General features: G+C 53.4%; 1 protein-coding gene across 1 annotated transcript in view; it reads left to right on the forward strand.

The window, feature by feature from the left end:
- TMCC2 (transmembrane and coiled-coil domain family 2) overlaps positions 1 to 16,666 on the forward strand; it is a 66,523-nt gene extending 49,857 nt beyond the window's left edge. Inside the window, exons 3-5 of the mRNA XM_006887913.1 lie at positions 11,760 to 12,700; positions 15,145 to 15,280; positions 15,916 to 16,666. Coding sequence (XP_006887975.1) covers positions 11,760 to 12,700; positions 15,145 to 15,280; positions 15,916 to 16,227 — 1,389 coding nt within the window. The 3' untranslated portion in view covers positions 16,228 to 16,666. The remainder of the gene's footprint in view (positions 1 to 11,759; positions 12,701 to 15,144; positions 15,281 to 15,915) is intronic.
- Positions 16,667 to 17,622: the final 956 nt, after the last annotated feature.

Below are 17,622 nucleotides of genomic sequence, written 5' to 3' on the forward strand. Positions count from 1 at the left end.
GGACTTAGGAGGCCATATGCAGGGCTGGCATTTAGCCAGCAGCCCCTTTTCTTTGCAAAAGAATCATTGCTTTGTAGTGCCTGTCCTTCCCCACCCTGTTGCTCTGGGTCTCTGGCAGCAGACACCGTGCCTTCCTGCCACTGTCTCAACTTTGCTCCATCTGGCGGCTACTTTTCTGGCTTTCCCTGTCCCAGGTACTATCAGATTTGTGATGCTGCCTAAAGCAGTCTAATTTGGTGTGGTCTGTGTGCGTTGTGAGAGGGAGTGTCAGGTCTAGTCCACTGCTGAAGTAAAACCCTCTGTGGGCCAGGCATTGGCACTCACATCCCCGTTTTATCCTAGCTGCCTTGAGGGAGGCCCTGAGTACTGCATATAGTTATGAAACAAAGTGGCACCACTTGACTGTTTCATAAGGTAATATTCAATGTCTTCAAAAGGAGCTCTGAGGGGAGCTCTGGTAAGGGGAGCTCTGGTGGCCTAGTGGCAAGAAGCTGCAACTACAATCCCAGAGGTGCACGGTTCGAATCCACCAGATGCTCTGCCGGGGAAGGAGGGACAATCTCCTCCTGTACCAGTCAGATCTGATTTGACGGTACATGCACACAAAAATAATTTAAAAAATATATATATATTTAAAAAAAAGGAGCTCTGGTAGCCTAATGGTAAGAAGCTGCCCTGCCAATCCAAAGGCACATGGTTTGAATTCACCAGCTGCTTCGAGGGGAAAGACGGTTAATCTCCCATGAGATTTACTGCCTCTGAAAACCCCAAGAGAGTCCACTATGAGTTGATTCTGAGTTGATGGCACTTGATGTTGTTACAATATCATAAAGATGTAAAGTTCCCCCAAATAATGTATAGACTTAATCTAACCCCTCCCCAAAAGGTTAATAGTTCAAACCCAACTGGAAGCACTTAGGAAGAAAGGCCTGGTGATGTGCTCTTGAAAAGTCACAGCCTTGTAAATGGTTCTTTTCTGCACACATGGAGCCACTATAAGAACCGCCTTAATGGCAGCTGGCTTGATGGTTCTGATTGTCTCTTTAAAGCCTGTGGGGAAAATTTTCATCAGTCCCATTTTGCAGTGAGGAAAACTGAGGCTTGGCTGCAAAGGCTCAGCTTATTCACAGGTCTCCTCCTCTCAGGCCTGTCCATCAAGGCCTAGTTAGTAGCAGCTGCCTCTTCTTGCATTTGTGAAGAAGCCTGTGTAGCCTCAGAGTTGCAGGGCCTACCCAGGTTGTAAGCTAATAAGAGGTCAGAGGGGGAGTTATACCAGGTTTTCAAACAGCCAGGCTCTCTGCTTTGCCACTGAAAACCTTAGCCAGTGCCCAGGGAGCCTTAAGCCAGCATGTCTTCCTGTCAGACACATTCATTGGTAGGGGGCTCACTGGTAGGTCAGGGGCTTGCTTGTTTTGTGGGGATGGAGGCTGAAATCGCCAAGCCTCTGATGACTTCACCAAGATCTCATAACAAATAAATGATAGAATGATGACTTAGACCCAGGGCATTGGTTTCCCACCATGCCACAGTGCCTCAGCCTCCCAGCTCCCCACCCTTATAACAGGAAACACTGCATCCTTGGCAGATTTGAGACATCACTTTCGTCCAAATACAAGAACAGAAGCACAGAGGGAAATGGGTCTGTCTCCTACCAGCTTGCCTGGCAGGCGTCCCTGAGTTCCTATTTGTTCCTCTTCTGTCAGCACATTGCTGGTTTGCCCCTAAGCTCCCCCACCCTTCTCTGTTGCTTAGTATTGAGATGCGGTTAAGTTGTCCCTGGAGTGGAGCTGATACCGCTCAGCAGGGAGATGAGAGATGTCTCTCTGGAGCTTGGTGCTCTCAGTGTCGTCTGGATGGTACAGCGTGGCCTCTCATCCTTTCTGATGCTCTTCAGTCTTTGTGATTCTGGGCAGCCAGGCAAGCTAGCCCATTTGTGCAGCGCCCCTTCTTTAATCCTCCTGCTGCTGCTGCTGTTAGTGCCTCCTTATCTTCTTTCCTTTCACTTGTAAAGAGAAGTTAACGATATTATTTACTTGGTGGAATTGGAAGGGAAGTGGCAGAGAAGTGTGAGAGGACCAAGATACCTACCAGAATAGAAGAGCCATGGCTGGACTGGGGTCTGATGTGACCCTGTGAGACGGATCAGTTGATGTCATTCTACAAACATCCACATCCAGGGTCAGCCTCTGATGAAGGACCCATGCATGCGTGAGATCTGGTGATCTCCTGCCTCCTTGTAGTTTAGTGGAGGCAGTAAGTCCTGTTTATGACTAACCATTCTGCAGCATGAACTGTTGTCTTGTGCTACCTCTCCATTCCTGTCCCATGACAGCCCTGTGTGTTCCAGGAGAGAAGCACGCTAGAGGGTTTTAAAGGCTACTGTCTTTATGGAAGCAGATTGTCAGAACTTTTCTCCTCATGTGCAAATGGCAGAAGATAAAAAAATAGAAAGAGGAGATCATTGAAACTACTGGAGGTGACCCCTCACCTCACAGATCCGCACAGGCCCCAGAGCCAGGGGCTTGTGTGGTATGCTTGGCTGGGCCACTGACCTCACAAACCTCAAGTCATTGGCCAGCACAAATATTTGTGAGGTTTCTGTGAGCCCAGGGTGTGGGGACTCCTGTTTTTAGAGATTTTGGCTATAGGCCTCAGCTTTGGAACCTCAGATATAGTACTGGACCTTTCTTATCTCTTCCCACCTTCTGGAGCTTGGGCCCGCCCCGTCTGGGAGGGCCTACGTGGGTTCCTGTATTTAAACCCCCCAAGTCCCTTTCTAGGCTCTAGCCGGTGAAGAACCCGAGTCCTTGTTGGGCAGTAGCCCTGCCCGGGGCAACTGCCATTAGAGGACGCCAGCAGGCCCGACTCTGCGGGCTGCCCTCACTGTTCTCACTGCTCGCTCTCCCCATCTGTGGACATCTGACCCCCTCTGCTGGCCACGCTCAGAACTTCCTGCTGAGTCGGCCAAAATGAAGACCAAGGAGGAAGAGCCGGCTGTGAGTTTGCCTTTGCATTACCTCCTGGGTGTTTGGCCTGGGCAGTGCCGAGGGGCAGGAAGAGCAGGGAAATGAGGGGCAGAAACTAGAGAAGTGGCCCTGGAGGTGGCCAGAGCAGAGCTCATGCTGTGAGGAGGCTGGTGAAGCTGGCTGCTGGTGGATTTCTGCAGACGTTAAAGCTGAAGTAGAGAGGAGGCTGATGAGCGGTGGGGGTTGAGGGGTTAGACGGCAGAACAGCAGGGAGAGTGGAGAGGACCTCAGGCCGAGCTGGCTTGTTCGGATCCATCAAGGACCCTTCCAGGCTTCATGGCTTTGGAGAGCTGCCCTCTGAACCAGGGCTCTGGCTAGGATGCCCACTCCACTCAGAGGCTGCAGCAGGGCTGAGCCTCGCTGAGAGGGGCTTCAGTCTATGAGAAGCATTTCTAGTCATAGATGGCATGGTAGTGGGGAGGACAGAGCTTCCACCTTGGGGAGGTGAACGATGCAGGAGCTCATGTCCCCATTGCTGTCAGGTGGAAGTACCCCCCGGGGGCTGGCAGAGCTGCCTGCCACATCTGGGCATCCTCATGCCCACTGTACACGCTCTGTCTGTCGTCTCCATGGTCTCCTGCCAGATGGGAAGGCACAGCCGAGGTGCCCTGGGGGAAGGAGGGAGGGAGGAAATCTCCTGGAGCAATCGCCCCTAATCCCTGGGCTGGGCCTCAGACTGGAGATGGCGGCCCTGGAGATTGGGAGCTCAGGTACACCTGCTCGTAGACCCCGGCTGTCTGTGGCCAGCCCAGTGCTGCCCAGGGACTATGACCCCGGGGCCCTGGCTCAGTCCTCGGAAAGCTGGAGCCTCAGAGCCTCTGGGACCCCTTCACCGGCCCGGCTCTTGGAAATGGCACCCCTACAGGTGAGGCCTGCAGTGGGTGAAAGGAGAGATGTTTACTAGGAGGGTGGGAGGTCATGCACCCATGGTGGGGGCATGGAATGAGGAGAAAGCCATTTCTGGAGTTTGCCAGGTGGGCTGTGCTCACTCCCCCATTGGTCTCTCAGAGGGGGAACCCCTTTCCTCTCCCATAGCAGAGCTCTGTGAAGCTGGAAGGAGAGAAGGGTTTACACTAGGGGCTCCCAGCCCTGGGCAGTCAGGACAAGAAGTACAGAGAGGGTCCCGGGTCCTGGGTGGAGTGAATGAGAATAAAGACATCTCCAGAAAACAGTGGCCATGTGCCACTCAGAATGCAGCCAGAGAAGCTGACGTGAAACTAAATGGAAAAGATGATCTGAGGCTGTGGTTGTGTCTGTCATCAGAGACATGGCAGGGACAAGGAGTGCAAGAGTTCAAGTCCTTGTGCACAGGGGGACCCTGGACAGTGACCCCAGGTGGACAGTGGGAAAGACCAGGAGTTGGGGTGTTTGAAGCCCTTGGAGCATCGGAGGATGGAGGACTAAGGGGGCTCAAGGTGGGGTGCACGCACCAGTACTCAGCCTGAGGTTTGTGGGTGTGAAGAGAGGAGAGAGTGGGATATTAGTGTGGACAAAAAGGCATTGTCCTCAGCTGAGGATGGTGTGCACCAGAACCCAAGGGCTGGACATAACAGAAGGTCCCAGAAGCCTTGGATGAGCAGTGTCCCTCCAGGAAGAGAAACAGCGCTTGAAGTCAGGATGGAGGGAGACTCACTGGCTGCAGGACCCTGGGATGTTAGGGTGGCAGGTGCCAGCTGCATTGTTCTTTGAACTCAGAAAGGGCTGTGTGAAACGGTTGGTAGGTGGATGAGTGGGAGGGAAGGAGGGAGGGAGTGAATTCCCTCATCTATAGGTGAAATCTATAGATTTCACCAGAAATCCTTTTATTTCAATTGCTTTAACAAGCTGACTCCAACTTACGGTGACCCCGTGTGTGGTGTGTGTCTCACTGGAACTGTGCACCCAGAGAGCTCTTGAGATATATATATATTTTTTTATTAATTTTTTTAAAAGCAAAATACCAGACCTTGCTGCTGGCTGGACTCAATCCTCCAATTTGGGGGCCAGCATGAACAGTTTGCACCACGAGGGACTTTGTGACAGTGAAATTCCTTGTAAAGCTGCTGAGCGTGTTATGCCTTGAGGGAATGGGCATTGAGGGGAAAGCCGGGAGCCTCTAATCCTCTGCGTGGTGACTGGGGCCTTGCTGTGGGGGCTGACGTCGCCCCATGCTGCCCCACACATACCCCATTAAGCATCTAAGCATTCGCCTCTCCGCCCTCTGGAGAAAAGCTGCTTAGGCTCCCGGGCACCAGTAGAACCCTAGGTGGGCTTGTGCTCCCGCTGTGTCCCTTTACCCACTGGGGAGAGCTCGGGGCAGCTGTGATGGTGCACCGTTAGGCTGCCCCTGACCCGCTCCACCAGGAGGAGGCAGCGACCCACCAGCGCCATGTCAGCTAACTGGGGGCTGAGGGCAGAGCCCAGACTTGAGGGTAATTATTCCGCCCACTCTGGCTGGAATGTCCGGCTGGTGTGGGACAGGGCAGGCTCCCTCCCCCCCAGCTTCACAATCAGGTCAAGGACTGTTGAATTACCTCTCAGGGAATGGATTATTTTAGCTGGGTTTTCTTCTCCTTCCTGGTCCTGGCTTGTCTTTCCCCACCTAGTTGTCTACCTAGAACTAGTAGAGAATCTGGATGTTTTGCATGCCAGGAAGGGCTCTTGGCTCAGGGTCACAGGGCTAGAAGTTAGCAGATGGAAGCACCTCTGCTGAGTCACCTCGTCCTGACAGCCCCCCTGGGCTACCTCAGCTGTGGTGGGCTGTCACACTCTGGCAATGGACTTGACAAGCCCCACAGACAAGGCAGAGTCAGGGGGGTGGACCCTGAAAGCCCGGATGTCCCTGGTGATAGGACTGCCCTGTCCTTTTAAAAATTTTTTTCTCCTTTTCACTCTTGCTTTTTGTCTTTCTTCCTCCCTCCCTCCCTTCCTTTCTTCCTTCCTTCCTTTTCAATCAAAGAATCTCCATGCTGTTGGCTTTCCAGGCCTCTGAGCAGATGGCTGAGAGGGAAGTTGGCTTCTTCAGCATCTGCCTGCCTCTGGTGACCCTCAAGAGAACCCAGCTTTGGGGATCTGGGCGGGGGCCTCCTGACCCCAGGGTGAGGGGGTCTCAGGTCACAGTCTCTGCAGACCTGAAAGCCTAGGTGTGGCACACGCACCCCTTCTTCCAAGTGGTCACTGTATGGCCCATCGTAAGACTGCTTTTATGCAGTTGCTGAATCTATAGGACTGCTATTCACATTTCATGGTCTGTATAGCCTTCAAGTCCATTTGAAAGGTTCATCGCCTGGGAGGTGGAGTGAGAGTGTATATATTCAACTCTAAAAATACCCTTCACTTACACTTGCCACATTCTGCCTGGATGGTGTCTGCTGGGGGCCTCCCCAGGCCTCAGGGATGTGGGTGCCGGGCTGAGGTGCAAGAAGGAGGGCAGGCTTTCTGGGTGCAGGACTGGTGAACATGAGGACACTGAACTCAGGATGGGAGACGTGGGAGTCCTTGCAGGGCCACCGTCTGGGAACCCTGACCCCGCAGCTCCTGTAATCTGGCAGGGTGCCTAATCCAGCTGTCGCTTGCGTGGCTGGATGAGGGGCGAGTCTGTTTTGCTGTGGGGCCAGGGAGGGGTGCCCTCAAGGTGTGTGGGGGCACAGACAGGCTTCCCTGGAGCAGGGAGAGGGGATGTTGGGCCTGACAGTGAATAGGGCGCCCAGCTGTGGCTCACTCTCCATTCATCAAGCACGTCTGGAACTTGGTCTTGTTTTAGAGCCAGGTCAATGACCCGGGTCTCATTTGCTGAACACCGTAATTGCCTGGCATGAATGATGGGAACTAAGGAAGGACCGTGGGCCTCCCACCACAATTCTCAACTTCTAAGGACTAGCCCAGCCTATGTACTGTTAAACCAGGAAAGCAGGGTGAGAGGCCATCAGCCTGGGGGTCACCTCCTGATGTGGTGCTGGCAGCTGAAGGGGCAGAGCTGGGCTGTGTGGGTCCCGTGAGGCTCCGTGGCAGCTGAGTGACCCAGTGTGTGTGGTGGTCTCGTGGGCAGCCCTGGGAGAGTCCCTGTCCTGACTAGGAGCTGAGTGAGACCCCTCTTTTGAGTTGCTCGGCCCCAGGACTGGAGGAAATGGCCTGAGTGAGGGAGATTTTCTGCTTTATTGAAATGATACTGGGGTGAGTCCCATGTGCCCTCTTGTACCCGCTGAGTCACAGGTCACACAGCCCAGGCTGGCCGATGAGAGGCCCCTGACCTGTACCAGGTCCTCCACCTGTCACAGTGATCTTGTCCCATTACTCTCTTCACTTGTTTCTGAGTCCCGGCTGTATGTCCTGGAAAGGAGCCCTGCTAGTGTAGTGGCTTGTGTATTTGGCTGCTAATCAAAAGGTCATCGGTTTGAATCCACCAGCTGTTCCCAGGGAGACAGAAGAACAGTGTCCCCTCATCTTTCTTCCCTTGCTCCTCCCTCTGATTTTCCTTTCTTTGCTAAGACATCGCTATTCCTGCCTGTCTCTGTTTCCCTCAGTCACCCTGTTCCTACCACTGCTGCCCTGGGTGTGTAACAGGGAGAAGGAAGGTGGGGCCAGAAGACCTGCATCTCCCACCTCCTCAGACAGGGGCCTGGGTTCTGGGAGAGTTAGAGTTCCCTCCAAGGAGGGAGCTAGGCCTCGAAAACTGGAGAGAGAGGGCGTGTAGAGAGGAGGAAGTTTCTGGTATTTCCTGTCAGCATGTAGTGTTCCTTGTTCTCCAGAACCCCAAAACAACCTTTCCTAGGTTTAGTCAATCTGTGTGTGGGGGGAAGGACAGAGCTGAAGGAGAAAAATATGGGGGCTGAACCAGAGTGAGGTCACCCTGTCCTCAATGATAGGGATCCCTCAGGCCTAGCTGGGGCTGAGGAGGCAAGTCTCCCCACAGTGAGAGAGCAGCCGAGTGGTAAAGGGGGAGCAGCACACTGTGGGGCCTGAGGAAGAGGCCAGGGAGAAAAGATCCCCAAAATACTTGGGGGATAGACTCTGGTCTGGAAGCAGAGGCCTGCCCTGTCTGCATCATAATCTCCTTCAGTGGGTCACTCAGTCTTTCTCCTCCTCCTCCCACCTCTCTGGTGAACTGGCTGCGGGAGTTAATTCATGTGTCAGTCAGTGGCTGCTGAGATATTTCAGTCTTGGGGATAAGAGCCACAGACGGGATCTTGTCTCCCACCCACAAGTTGCTCCCCCAGGTCACCCTCCCCACCAATTCTTCTTTTTCCCCCTCACCTTTCTCCCTCTCATCGTCACTCTTTGTTGCTATCTCTCACACACATCCCACAAATGGGCTGCGGAAAGAGTGGGTGAGTGAAGTCTTTGTGGCGATCGCTAGGACTGGGAGAAAGCTGGGAATGGCGCACTGGTGAGCCTTTGGGGGTGATTTTATTTGCTGTGGACCTCACCAAGGATTTGCTCTTGGGTATGGAGAAGGCAGAGTAGGGCAGAGGGCAAGAGTGTCTTTCTTTTCCTTGCTCACATGAGGTGTAAAAGCCCAGTTTTAGGAGTTGAGAAGCACTTGACTAGACTTGTACATCCCAGAGACCAGGCTTCCAGGGCGAGACCCTCGAAGGCAGAGAGCTCTCAGAGACTCTAGGACCTTCCTGGTCTCCAAGGTAGGCCAGCACTGAGTGTTAGAACCTGTTGTTGTTTTTATGTGTCATCAAGTCCCCTGCGACTTATTGCGACCCTGTGTACAACAGCTCTGAAGCCTACCCTGTCCTGAGCCAGTCTCACTGACTCCAACACACCTAATCCCATTGCCCTAGTTACCTTATCAATCCATCTCATCAGGGGTCTCCCTCTCCTGTGCTGTCCCTTCACCCTTCCAAGCATGATGTCCTTCTCCAAGGACCAGTTCCTCCTGGCCTCATACTCAAAGTATGTGAAACAGAGCTTCAAAATTCTATCCTCCAAGGAAAGTTAGTTTCACTCTCTCCAAGACAGACCTACTTGTTTTCTTGGCAGTCCATGGTATGTTCAAGACTCTTCTGCAGCACCACAACTCAAAGGCATCAATTCTTCTGTCATCCTTAGTCATTATCCAGCTCTCTGATGCATAGCAAGTACTTGCAAAGACCATGGACTGAATCAGGAGCACCTCAATCTCTAGAATGACATCATTGCTTTTCAGTACTCTGGAAAGGTCCCTTGAAAGCTTTACTAACAGGGCTCAAATTCAAGGTCTTTATCACTTCCTGCTTTATAGTCCAGGTCAAGTGACTTAATACTTGTGGACCTTTGTTTCCTCTTCTGTAAAATGGGGATAATAATGCTTCTGACCTCATGGGATTGTTATTCTGCTGTAAATGAATTCTTACAGGACGATTTGTTATAGCTTATTATTAGATGATTGTTATCCTTTGTCAGGGTAATTAGAGTAACAATGCAAGGGGGAGAGGATAGGGAGAAGAGAGGCCATTTTCCCAGAGGCCCATGGAGCTGAGTCCTCCTGGAAGGAGAGCCAAGCGAGGCTGCTCTGTGACTGGAGACCGGCCTGCATGCCGGCAGGCATTGCACCTTGCCCTCACCAAGCAGCCTGGGCTCCTGGAATTTAGGGCAAGAATTTAGGTCTTTCTGTAGGACTACCCACTAAAGTTTGGGCCAGAGGAGGCAGGGGCCAAGAAGGGGCCAGCACCTCAACCACAGGCCACTCTACCTCAACATCAGGCCCTGGTCACATTACTCCTAACGTTTTTCAGGAGGGTCTGTTTGTTCTCTTCCCAGATATGGGATTTCACAACCAGCTCTAATTCTGTAAATTGAGGAGGGAGAGACGCCAGACTGCCAGAGAGGAGCCACCACAGGAGGTTTGCTCTCTTACAGTCCTAAACAGGGAGCAATGGTTAGGTGCCTGGCTACTGACTAGAAGGTCAGAGGTTCGCACTCATTGTAGGGAGGAAAAAACGTGGTAATCTGCTTCTGTAAAGACTTACAATAGTTCTATGCTCTCCTGTAAGGTCCCTGAGAGTTGGAATCAACTAGAAGTCATGGGTTTTACTGGTCTGGTGTGACATTTAGACCTCAGAGCAGATGACTGGAGGTGGGGGGTGGCTATAGATGTGGCTCTTTTGGTGTGAAAGGTCAAGAATTTTGGGGGGAGCAGGGTTTTGAAGGTTGAGCACCTCTGGGTAGGAGGGCAAGGGAATCTTTGGGGATATCCAAAGCAGTTATGAGGAAAGTCCTGACTTGGAGAGGGAATGAGGAAGGGCGTCCCCAGCAGAACTGTGACCTGAAAAAGCCCCCAGGGGAGGCCACAGTGGCGGGGCCATCTTCCCCTGCGATAAACTGCCCCCGAAGACCCACCAGAGGGTCAGCTATGGCTGGGTTCCAACTCGACGGTACACAACAACAACATTATTTCCACGTTTTCCAATAACCCTGCATCTCACAGAAGTAGAGCCGATAACTTCTGCCTTTAATTGGCACTGGCTGTTTCCGGTTCCGGTACATGTGATCAGGCCACTGTCTTTGTGTTTAACCCCTGCCCCCACATACACCTCACCCCGCCCCTGCCCCCCCATACATATAAAGGACGAATGAGCTGACCCGGCTGTTCTGGGGTGTGCTGTGGTGTAAAAATACATGGGGTTGAGCCATTTCCTGCAGCTTCCGCTGTTGCATGGTGATAAGACACCAGGGGCTCAGCTGTGGACAGAGAGGTCCTCCCTGCTGGCTGAGGGGAGGCTGGCCCCCGGAGAAAGGCCCCCGCCTCAACCTGCCTGCTCTCATCTGGCCTGTGTTTCCCTTTTTCCTATCTTCAGTAGCCTTTCTTTCCTCTTTTCCCCTCATTCTTTCTCAGTCTTCTCCTACCTCCGGTGCTCTGAGTTTTGTGTGGCTTGTGTCTCCCTGATGTGCTCCAGAAGCCTGCCTGCTGTTGTGGAGAGGGGGTCTGTCATTTCTTTCCTACAAGGTCCACTGGCTGGGCAGCTTGCTCCCTCGGGTCCCCAGAGCTTGCCCTGCAAATTGTGTGTCAGACTTGACTTGCTGGGCACCTGGCCAGCCGGGTAGGTGGGGGTGCCCACCTCTCCCAGGTCGGAAGGTCCAGGCAGGGCTGAGTGCTCCCATCTCCATGAAGCGGAGGAGGCTGCTGACAACTCCAGAGAATTGGAAGGTAACGGGGGCCAGGAGGGGGGTCAGCAGAGATGGCTGACTCGCAGGGCTGTGTCAGTGAAGATGGGCGGGGTGGACGGGGGAACATCATGCCCAGGTACAGGCTTCAGCCAGCTCTGAGAAAGGTCTGGTCAGGGCAGGACGAGGAAGGGGAAGAAGGTGAGTTCAGAGAGTTTTTTATCTTGGCACTGAAAAATCAACACTGTGACTGTGAGGCCTCAGAGCTGTTTTAGTCAGTGTGAGGGAGCAACAGGCATTCTGCGTGGGAAGTTATGTCCTTTTGAAGCTGTGCATCCCTGAGCAACTTGCTTGACTTCTCTGGGCCAATTTTTAGATCTGTAAAACAAAGAGGAGCAGATCTGCATTTCTGAGATGTTGTGGGGGTTGAGTAGATAGCAAAAGTGAGAGCCCTTTATAACCAGCAGACTGGCACCAGCTGTACGGGATACTCTTGTTATCCTCTGGCACTCTTTTTCATGAAGAATCCTACTTGTTTTATACCCCTTTCACAGGCAGAGAAGCCATGTCCAGAGACCTAGTTCAGAGGAATCCCAGGACATATGAGAGAACAGTAGAATCCTTTGCCTATCATTTACTGATTTATCCATGTTTCCTCACTAGGTCGACAAGGGGGACCTTGTGGCCCTGAGCCTCCCTGGTGGCCCCGGCCATGGTGACAGCGATGGCCCCATCAGCTTGGACGTGCCGGATGGGGCACCAGACCCCCAGCGGACCAGGGCCGCCATCGACCACCTGCATCAGAAGATCCTGAAGATCACAGAGCAGATTAAGATCGAGCAGGAGGCGCGCGACGACAACGTGGCCGAGTACCTGAAGCTGGCCAACAACGCAGACAAGCAGCAGGTGTCGCGCATCAAGCAGGTGTTTGAAAAGAAGAACCAGAAGTCGGCGCAGACCATTGCGCAGCTGCACAAGAAGCTGGAGCACTACCGCAGGCGCCTGAAGGAGATCGAGCAGAATGGGCCCTCACGGCAGCCCAAGGACGTCCTCCGAGACATGCAGCAGGGCCTCAAGGACGTGGGCGCCAACATGCGCGCGGGCATCAGCGGCTTCGGCGGCGGCGTGGTGGAGGGCGTCAAGGGCAGCCTCTCGGGCCTCTCGCAGGCCACACACACCGCCGTGGTGTCCAAGCCCCGGGAGTTCGCCAGCCTCATCCGCAACAAGTTCGGCAGCGCGGACAACATCACGCACCTGAAGGACCCTCTGGAGGACGGGCCCCCCGAGGAGGCGGCCCGCGCGCTGAGTGGCAGCGCCACCCTGGTGTCCAGCCCCAAGTACGGCAGCGACGATGAGTGTTCCAGCGCCAGCGCCAGCTCGGCCGGGGCGGGCAGCAACTCCGGGGCGGGGCTGGCTGGCGTGCTGGGGAGCCCTAAGTCCAACACGCTGTACTGCCCGCCTGGGAACCTGGACACTCTGCTGGAGGAGTTGCGGGAGATCAAGGAGGGGCAGTCGCACCTGGAGGACTCCATGGAGGATCTGAAGGCTCAGCTGCAGAGAGACTATACCTACATGACCCAGTGTCTGCAGGAGGAGCGCTACAGGTGCGTGACTTGGGGGGCACTGCAGCCAGGGGCCTCGTGCACCAGAAAGGGGCACCATTGCAGCCAGGGGGAATTATAGAGGCTGAAGAAGACAGGCCCCGGGCTGCTGGGAAGGGCCAGGAGGAGACCCTGAAGAGCCTTTCTCCAGATCTGTCAGGCAGCTAGAAAATGGAAAGCATGGTTAATGAGACCTACTTGCCTTGCGATGCTTTGAACTTCCTGAGAAGCGCTGTGCAATGTATTCCAGCTATAGAGGGGAAAACTACCCAGACAGGGACCAGGTCCACGGCCTCCCTCCCACCTAGTTGTTATTTGCTGCTGAGTCAGAACGACTCACAGCTGACCTTCCAGCAGGTTTTCAGAAGCTGTAAAGCACATAGGAGTTGATTACCCCTCTCTCTCCCTTCGGAGCAGCTGGGGGATTCCAACCGCTTGTCTTTATGTTGGCAGTGCCACTCCCTACCAGGAAGGCCAGCTCCCTCCCACCTACGGGCACTCTGAGAGCGCTGCCCCAGCTCCACGGCCCTAGGGTCCATCCCCACACGCTGTGTCCCTGTATGACAGAGTTCAGCGATGTGGGTTCGAATCCCAGCCGTGCTTTTTACCATTTACCTTGAATGTAGCCTCTCTAGATCTGGTTTCTTTGTCTGTGAAATAGTACATATGCTCACTTCAGAATTGTGATGATGGAGTGAATCCAGTCAAAAACAAAGTCAAAGTATGTAAATATGTACAGGCATGCCTTGCTTCATCAAACTTCGCAGATACTGCTTTTTAAACTTTTTTGCAAATTGAAGGCCTGTGGCAACCCTACCTCTGGAAGTTCTGCTGGCGCCATTTTTCCAACAGCACGTGCTCAGTTTGTCTCTCTTTCCGTCACATTTTGGCAGTTTTTACCCTATTTCAGACTTTTTTCCTTATGCTGATGTTGATGCATATTTTAGTAGACAGCCAGTCTTTTGGACAATAGCTCAGTGCTTAAACAAAAAACAATTACACCAGTTGTCGTTGTTGTTACGTGCCATCGAGTCATCTGCAACTCATAGCGACCCTATGTACAACAGCCCTACACCCTCCTCTATCCCTTGCCAACCTTATTGTCTCCGACATGCCCATCCCCATTATCCCAGTCACTGAGTCAATCCATCTCATCGAGGGTCTTCCTCTCCTGCGCTGTCCCTCCACCCTCCCAAGCATGATGTCCCTCTCCAAGGACTGATCCTGCCTTGAAACATGTCAAAAGTATGTCAGACAGAGCTTCAGAATCCTTGTCTCCAAGGAGCAGCCTGACTTCACCCTCTCCAAGATGAACTTGTTTGTTTTCCTAGCAGTCCATGGTATTTTATGACCAGTTGCATTAGGTTGGGAATTTCCTGGTCTCCATTTCTAAGGCTACCACAGGAGAAGTGGGGCATAGGGCAAATGTAACCTGGATAGGCACTGGGAAACTCCAGACTCTCTGTGATTTACTTTCTATATGAGATCTGCTTTATTATGATGGCCTGGGACAAACCCTGCATTATGTCCCAGGTGTACCTTTGTATTATGGTAAATTTGAGCTTGCACTTCAAATTCCTGAGGTCAGCTTGGAGCCAAGCAAGACTCTGTGGTCCCTCCCTTCCCTCTGCTAGCCCCTGCTTTTTTGCTCTGGGTCTCTCCTGTAGCCCTCGCCAATATTCTTTGAGTTCTTTTCTATTTCCTCTCTATATCTGAAGAAGGTTGTTGAGGAGAGAGTTCGCCTATAATCCTCCCACATAATGTAATCATCTTTTATGCTTTGGGAAAGGAGTCATGTCCTCTACTTCCATGTGTCCTTCTTGCCATGGAAATTAGCCTCGTCTAGTATGTTGCTAGGAGGTGCTATTCCTTGGAGAAGGACATGATGCTGGGAAGGATGGAGGGTCAGCAAAGAAGATGATGACCCTCAATCAGGTGGATTGATGTGGTGACTGCTGCAATGGGCTCTTGTGTGTCAGGATGTCTGAGGATGGCGCAGCATGGTGCAGGGTTCAGGTCATTTGTTCATAGGGTCACTAAGAGTGGTACTTGGCTCAACAGCACCTAGCAACAACAACAGGGCAAAAGAGCCCAAGTTGGAGTCATTCTGCCTCTGCCTCCTCCATTCATGAGCCATAGGATCCAAGGTTCCTACGCTCTTCCAGCTTCAGTCTTCCCTTCTGTAAAATGGGATGGTGACACTGGTGCCTACCATGTGGTGGGGATCATATGTGACACGTGGATGATGGCTTTGCACAGTACCTGCAGGTAGTAAGTACGATGTCAGTCATAGCTGCTGTTGTTGCTGTTGCCAAGATTAGAACAGGGTTGGATACATTGGGTAGGTTGAATCATTGTTGAGAGAATGCATGAACATGCATTCTGTTCTTGGGAACAGAGGCGAGGCATGGGGAGACAGGTCCAATGTCACCTTCCCATCCTGCCAGGTACGAGCGACTGGAGGAGCAGCTGAATGACCTCACTGAACTGCACCAGAACGAGATGACCAACCTGAAGCAGGAGCTGGCCAGCATGGAAGAGAAGGTGGCCTACCAGTCCTATGAGAGAGCTCGGGACATCCAGGTACGGCTGCGGTCGGGCCCTGGCGACAGCCTGAGGGAGTAGGTGGTTACCACATGGGGGCTGGTGGGCCTGGAGAGATAGGCAGGGTGGGATGGATGGAGATAAGAGCCCAAATAAGAGAACAGAGTGCAAAGCCAGGTTGGCTGCTATGGGTTCCCTTTGCCCCACCTCTTTCATGGAAATGAAATTTCCTGGAAATGAATATTGACAAATTCCCAACTCCAGCACAACTGATTTAGAAGTCGGTAGGGACTATAAATGGTTAAGTGCCAAGCCTTGCACCCAAAGGTTGACTGTTCAAACTCCCTCAGAGGCCCATCGATCTGCTTATGACATTTAGCCGCTGTGGGGACTCTATGGAGCACAGTTCTACTCTGAGACATAGGGGCTCTATGAGTTGGCTTGCTGGAACATGATTGGGCGATTTACCTGCCACAAGGGGAGGGGTTGAATCCATGTGACTCACCGAGCCACTTTGATTCGTGTGCTGTAGTCTCCTAGCCCCATGAAGGACCCGGTGCCCAGCCCCAGCTGATCAGCCTCCACCCCTTTGGAGGGAGGACTTCATGCCGTCACCTTCCCGGTAGGTGCTTCCTGCCTGAGCTCTCTGTGCCAACCCCTGTGCCCCCCTGTAGGAGGCCGTGGAGTCCTGCCTGACCCGCATTACCAAGCTGGAGCTGCAGCAGCAGCAGCAGCAGGTGGTGCAGCTGGAGGGCGTGGAGAACGCCAACGCCCGGGCTCTGCTGGGCAAGTTCATCAACGTCATCCTGGCGCTCATGGCCGTGCTGCTGGTGTTCGTGTCCACCATCGCCAACTTCATCACGCCCCTCATGAAGACGCGGCTGCGCGTCACCAGCACGGCCCTCCTGGTCCTCGTCCTCTTCCTGCTCTGGAAGCACTGGGACTCCGTCAGCTACCTCCTGGAGCACGTGTTGCTGCCCAGCTGAGGGCCCACCAGCTCGCCCGGCCCCACGTTCTCCCGGCCCCGCGTTCTCCCGGCCTCGCTGGCCTCGCTTCTCCGGGAGACACCTGGGACTGCCGAGAGCCTTGGACTTCTTCATGTGTCCAGTTTGGCTGTCTGGCCAAACTGTCCATTCCAGCAGCTCCTGTCACTGCTTCTGTCTGACACCTTCTCCCTGTTGGCCTCGAGGAAACCAAGAATGCAGCACTGGCAGAGAGGGAGGCAGCCCGGGTGGCCAGCGAAGCAGAGGACACGGGGACTGGATTGTTTTGATTATGCAGAGTCACAGCAGAACTTCTCCCAGCTGATGTCAGGCTGCTCTGGACCAGGAAGGCCACAGAGAAGAGCAGGACAGGGCTCTGTCTTCCCTTGCCCGGAGAGGAGCCCACCTTGCAGGTGGCCACTGCTCCCTCCAGTGCAGGTGGCCTGAGAATGAAGGAGGTGGCTTCCCTGGCGCACAGCAGCGAGGGCCAGAGAAAGAGGCTTAGAGCAATACGGAGGCCCCTGTTCCCTCCGAGCCAGTCGGGCTGGGCCTGCAGCTGCAGGGATGTGAAAAATGTTGACTCGTGGAGGCTGTAAGCGTGTGGTTTGCACTGTGTTTCCCCTGCTATTCTTTCTGCCTGTTACTGGATCTGCCATTTTCAGGGAAACAGGCCCCAGGGGATGCCCCCAGCCTCAGTCTATGCCCTCAGGCCTCTGGGGCACCCATCGGGTTCTATTTATTTATTTATTTGTTCCTTTGTAACCCTGCCCCTTCCCCGCTTCCCGAAGCCAGGGCTGCTTCTGGGTGCCTAGGGTCCTCCCCAGCCGAGCGGCTCTGGGCAGTGCCAGCTGGGTGAAGCAGGCTAAAGCCGCTGGCTCTCTGGAAGCAGCGCCTCAACCAGGGTGGGAGGAGCAGGACCCCTTTTATACGTCTATTTAGTCTATTTATATTTGTACGTGTGTATCTGTGTGGAGAAGGCTGTTTGTCGCTTTATTTTTTTAAGGCTCTGGAGTGTTGTATATGGTTTCTCTTCATATCCCAGCCCTCCCATGGCCCCTTTCCAGAAGCGAGGGGATTTCTCAGAAAAGAAGAGGAATCTCCCAGCACAGGGGAGGGCAGTGCCTGTTGGCCATTATGGACCTTCCTGAGAAATAAATATCCTCTAAATTTTCAAGCCATCCTGTCTCCTGTTGATTGGTTATGTTGTTTCTATAGAAACTACTGACTTTCTTCCCTCACCCCCAAGCCTCCTGGGTGGCACACACAGGGCCTCACCCACTGGCCTGAGATCTCCCTCCTCCAGCATCAGGTAGTGGGGCAGCGCAGTTTCTGTTCTAACCGGCACATGGAAATCGCGAAGTTGGGTGACATCCCCTCATCTATGCTCTGGGATGCTGT

The sequence above is a fragment of the Elephantulus edwardii genome, unplaced genomic scaffold (genome assembly GCF_000299155.1).
Source record: "Elephantulus edwardii isolate Elephantulus edwardi_28Jun2011 unplaced genomic scaffold, EleEdw1.0 scaffold00063, whole genome shotgun sequence".
Classification (NCBI taxonomy): domain Eukaryota; kingdom Metazoa; phylum Chordata; class Mammalia; order Macroscelidea; family Macroscelididae; genus Elephantulus; species Elephantulus edwardii.